Source organism: Phaethon lepturus, unplaced genomic scaffold (assembly GCF_000687285.1).
Source record: "Phaethon lepturus isolate BGI_N335 unplaced genomic scaffold, ASM68728v1 scaffold8229, whole genome shotgun sequence".
Lineage (NCBI taxonomy): Eukaryota > Metazoa > Chordata > Aves > Phaethontiformes > Phaethontidae > Phaethon > Phaethon lepturus.
This window is the reverse complement of record NW_010564107.1, coordinates 6,901-11,901: the sequence shown is the minus strand read 5'-3', so window position 1 is coordinate 11,901 and position 5,001 is coordinate 6,901. Positions and strand designations below refer to the sequence as shown.

At 48.7% G+C, this 5,001-nt stretch overlaps 1 protein-coding gene across 1 annotated transcript in view; it reads left to right on the top strand.

Annotated features, from left to right (window-relative positions):
- LOC104626752 overlaps positions 1–2,819 on the top strand; it is a 9,215-nt gene extending 6,396 nt beyond the window's left edge. The window contains exons 4-6 of the mRNA XM_010294766.1: positions 376–513; positions 1,127–1,246; positions 2,659–2,819. Coding sequence (XP_010293068.1) covers positions 376–513; positions 1,127–1,246; positions 2,659–2,819 — 419 coding nt within the window. The remainder of the gene's footprint in view (positions 1–375; positions 514–1,126; positions 1,247–2,658) is intronic.
- Positions 2,820–5,001: the final 2,182 nt, after the last annotated feature.

Below are 5,001 nucleotides of genomic sequence, written 5' to 3'. Positions count from 1 at the left end.
CAGGAGATGCTAGCTTAGGTCTCCGTCCTCTTCTCAGCTGCCCATTTTCACAAAACTTGTTGAAATGTCATATCTTTCAAACCACCACCTTCCCAGTTAAATTTTACTAAAACTTACGAATTATGTTAGATGGTCAGAGTAGGCAGAAACAAATGCACACAGCTTAGTCACACAAGCCTCTTAACGAAAAATTTCAAATTTTGTTATAAACAATGTGACATAAATCACGATGTTCCACAGTTCACAGTGTCAGCTCCCCTGGTCCAAACCAAAGCAACCATAATGCCCACATGCTCTAATCTGGCTGCAGGGTTTCTCCTGTTTGGAGAAGGAAGCTTGTCCACCCTGGTAACTCACAATGCCATCTCCTTTCAGGAGACCTGCTGCAGTACCCGTGGTTCATTTACATCCTGACAGGGTGTGCAGGGAGTGCACTTATCCTGATGGTGGCTGTGTCCTCAGTCATATGTTGCTGCATGAAGAGGAAACACAAGTTCATCCCAGTGCCCTCAGGTGAGTGGAGAACCCTCTTGCCCCCTGAGATGAGTCTCATGGAGGACTGTGTTTGTGCAGGCTAGGCTTGAAATAGCGTCAGCATGAACTGGTCTCGGCTGGGTGGCTACTTGTCTTCCAGCCAGCCCTCCCTTGACCTGGTGGAGCAGAAAGCTGCTTGCTGATAGGCAACTGTTACGCCCAGCGGGGTCTTGAATTAAACCTTGCTTTTCTTTTTTTCACCTCATGCTTGCCACCATGCGCTCCTGGCCAGAAAGAAACACAACAGAACCTTTTCTATGGGCAAGAAAATTGAGCCTCGTTCAGGTCTGATCCTGAAATGACCTAAGACTTCTGATGGCAGTCCATTGTCAGCAGCAGTCCCTGAGTCCAATCTGCCCATGGCCAGTGAGGCCACCTCAAGCTGTGATCCTGTCAGCAGGGCCAAGCTGGTCTGTGACAGGTTGGCAATGGCCCTCTGTACTCGGCATCTGTCTGCTCCGGGAATGGAGCCGGTGCCGCATGAGGAGGAGATGCAAGCATGTGTTGGTAGGCTGGCCTTGCAATGAACGTGCCGAGGACGCCGTGATGTGGGGAACTTCTTTCCTTCAAGTCTCTGGTTTTGGTTTTACAGATGAGGAGAAGGATGATGGACTAACAATGTCCGTGGTCTCCAGTGAAGGTGTGAAGAGCCCCCCCAGTGGAGACCACGTCGAAGCTCAAGCTGCCCAAATCGACTGCCCTCCAAAGCCTGGTGAGTCCAGTGACTTGTTTTAAGTCGGGTGGATAGCTTGTTCAGGAGTGTGAAGGACAATATGGATATGTGTGGCTGACTAGAGAGGGGCCTGGGACTCACTAGCGCAGGGAAGGTGCTGCATCTTGTCCAGACGACAGGTCATTTATCAGTACCTTACTCGTGCTCGGCTTCTGCACAGGAGTAGCTCTTGCCCTCACCCAGCCATGAGATGTAGCGGCATCCGTCTCATAAGCATCCTGCAGAGGGTGCTGCCAGCAGGCTGTCTGTTCCAGTATCTCCTGTGGTAAAACATGCATCTCAAAACCAGCATAAAACTTAGCAGTTTTCCTGCGATTGTAACACACACGCCCTTCTCATCAGTAACATAAGAATCGGCATTGTTTCTGTAAGCAGTCATCTTCAGGACAGCATCCACCAATATGCTGAGCTGTACAGACAGCTAAATCCCATCAAAGTCAGAGACTTGTGTGGTTCCTTAAATTGGGGCTAAAGTGGGAATATGTCTGCATTTTAAATCCTTCAAAGAAATTGAGAATAAAACCCCACAGCTTTAGCACAGTATGGTCAAGAGAGTGCAATGATAAAAACCTTTCGGAAATCTTCTATTCTGTGAGCACTTGATATTAATACTCCACTTTTTGCATTATGTTTCCCTCTGTTTTGTTTCACAAACATGAATGCTGTCAAGACCTTCTCTAGTAATACACCATCATCAGCTCAAGTAGGTCTAGCAGAGACATCGTGAACTGGAGCAACACTACATAGGTTGTAGCCTAGTCTCAGTGCTGCTGTCTCCAGTTCTGATGTCCTTCACTGTACCATGCACAGCCTCTCAGCACCTCAGTTATGCTTTATGTCTCACTTTGGATGCTGCTTTACTCTGCTTTCAAAATATTAAACGCTACTCATGAACATAGTACAAGAAAAAAAAAAAGATAAGTCATTCACGTCATTGTTCAATATTAATATACTTAAAGTGTAGAACTTTTTTTTAAATAAAAAATTTACACACCGTCAGTTTGACTAACAAAGTATCCCATGTTATTTATATTTTCTACAAATAAGTAAAAAGCAGAGGTGTGTGAGGAAAGTGTTTAGGTGAGAATATTAAATGTGTGCTGTTAGCCAGCTTTACTTACTCAGAGGTAACTGAATAGATTTGGCTTTGGTATTTTGGTATATTTTAGGCAGTTGAGCCCAGAGAGCTTTAGCACCAAGGTGTCTAGAGCCATGAGGGACAGCTCAATAAATGTGTAGTTACAAAGAAAATTGAAATTTGGCTTGTGGACGCCTGGGGAGAGGTGACTGAGCGGGTTAGGCAGACTGCAGCATCAGGGACTGGGGGGAGGAATTCCATCAGGGTGAGTATAGTGTGGGCACTTGTAAGCCATTTCTCCCTTCTTTTCCAGATGCTGCTCGGACTGGTCGAGGCATTGAGCCCCAGCCGCTGGTGGAAGAAAACTTACCAGTGGAGATAGAGCCTGAGGAAATGCCAGACCCAGAGGTCATAGTTGATGTAGAAAGCCAGGAAAATGCCTCAGACTCTTTCCTGGATCCAACTGATGACTGATCTGGCATGTTTGCTGTTCCACTCTGTCTTGAAGCCTATGACACCCATCCTTTGCATCCCGTAGTCTCATTGTGTGTAAGAATTGGCCCAGAAAATTTTAGCAGGGGAAAGACGTGAGGTGTCAGGCAGACTAATCTCATTAAAAAAAAAAAAAAAAAAAAAAGACCAAGAAAATATAAGGAAAGCACATACATGGCTTCAAGGCCGCACTGCCGTGTGCTGACAGGTTCACTAAAAAACTAAACTGGGCAGCTCTCTGATGCTTTGCCTGTTAATAGACCTGCAGCTAAACTGTGGAGCCCTAGAGGACAGCCTGAAATGAGACAGGCGGTTCCTCCTGCTCCCTGCCCACCCCATGCCTTGCCATGTCTCCACCAGCCAGCGGCCCCTGCAAGGGGCAGGCATGACAGGCAGATTGAGGTGGCCTATCAGTCCCAGAGAGAAACAAGGACCTGCCAGAAATTTCCTGAGAAAACCTCTTCTCAGGAGATTTCAAGGCATTTTTCACAGACCTTGCAAAACAAAGCTCCATGGAGGTTTCAGCTAGGTATCTGCTGTGCCGGGTGTTTATCTGAATCGCTCCTCTGAGCTCCAGTCCCTTTGTGATTTGGCCCTCACCGCTTGCTGCGTGGGGCCAGGAGCGGTGATGGGGGCTGCTGCGTGCAGACCCCGGGAAGTGATGCTGGCTTGCTCGCCTTTTGATGCCCTGTAATGGCAAGGGGCTACTGGCTACCTTTTGCCAGAACTTAACTGCTGGGGTTGCCAATGAGTTAAAACAGCTCTGTCACTAGCTTGCTTGCTTGCAGCAGAAGGGTGCCTGGGGCTTGGGTGTGTAATTTTGGCAGAAACGTTGATTATAATGCTGAGATCGTTCATCAGTGCAAGCATTAGTGCCTTTAGTATAATCGTTTAGCTACCACAAGCTGATTAAGTTGGCCATCTGCCTGTGCATGTAGGCTTTTTCAGTGCTGCGTTGTTTGCACAGACAGCAGCAATTTATAGAATCTCTTAGGCAAGTCTTGCGGCTACGCATATCCTGTTCTGCTCAGGGGAGGTTTGCGAGTGGAGCAGCTGGGGTAGACCTGCAGGGAAGAAGGACGTGAGGGGAGGGCACGGACTCGGTCCCAGGCAGCAGGTAGCTGAGTCCGTGGCAAAGCTGCGAGGGGCTGCAGAGCTGTCAGGCCACAGGGAGTGCTGCAGGGTGCACTGCCAGAGCAAGGTATTTACTGTGTAAGTGCGTTTTGGTCGTCGGAAGCGAGGCATGTTGATGTTAAACTAGCCCAATGGGCTAGAAAGGCATGATAGGGCAACAGCAGAGATGGTACAGACCAGGGCCAAAAGGGATGGGGAGGTGTGTATTGCATCCCTCTCTTCCCTTGTCATTTTGTCTGGGTTTTATATTGTGCTGGCATTGTGCCATGAATCCTTTGGAAACAGATTTAAGGTATGTCATGTAAATGTCACCCAACGAGGTCTGCAAGTACCCCAGCAAAATCAAAACCAAGCTGAACGCTTTGCTCCCAAGTGGGGGAGCTGGTGGCACGGCTGCATGCTTACCTGGAAGTCCTTCATGACTGTGTACATGGCAAATCTCTGCATGGGTGCTGCCCAGCCATAGGTGGTTGTTCTTCTTGTTTCCTCGTCCCGTGAACTCTGTTTAGAAGATTTTTGGATCTTGTGTGCTGTGTTGGTGGTGATTCAGCCTGTCTCTCTGCTTTTTAAGCCTGCCGTAGGAATCAGATTTTCCACGGTAAGAGGGAGGTAATAATTCTTTTCCTCATGGTGCTCTGCTATCTTTTTTCGGTACAAACATTCCTCAAAAGCTGCGAGTTGAATGACAAAAATGTGATGCCGAGGGCTTGGGGTGGCTGCTGCCTGTAGGCAGCACAGTGGCAGCGACGGTGGGTGAACAGGGACCAGCGTCACCGAAATGGGAGGATGTAGTCAGCTTTGCTTCTCTTCTGCACTTTCTGGCAGGGGCAGGCAGGGGACAGTCAACTCCAGTACATGCTTCGAAGGCTGAACAGTGCTCTGAGCTGTACTGGAGAAGATGCCAGCATTTTTGGTGCTGAGGGTGACAAAGCTGGGCCAGCCTTGCCCTGATGGGGTGCTGCATCCCGGCTCCAGCTTGCCCTAGTGCTGCCTTGCTGCTGCCAGCCCTGGCAGGGCTAGGGGTGTCCTG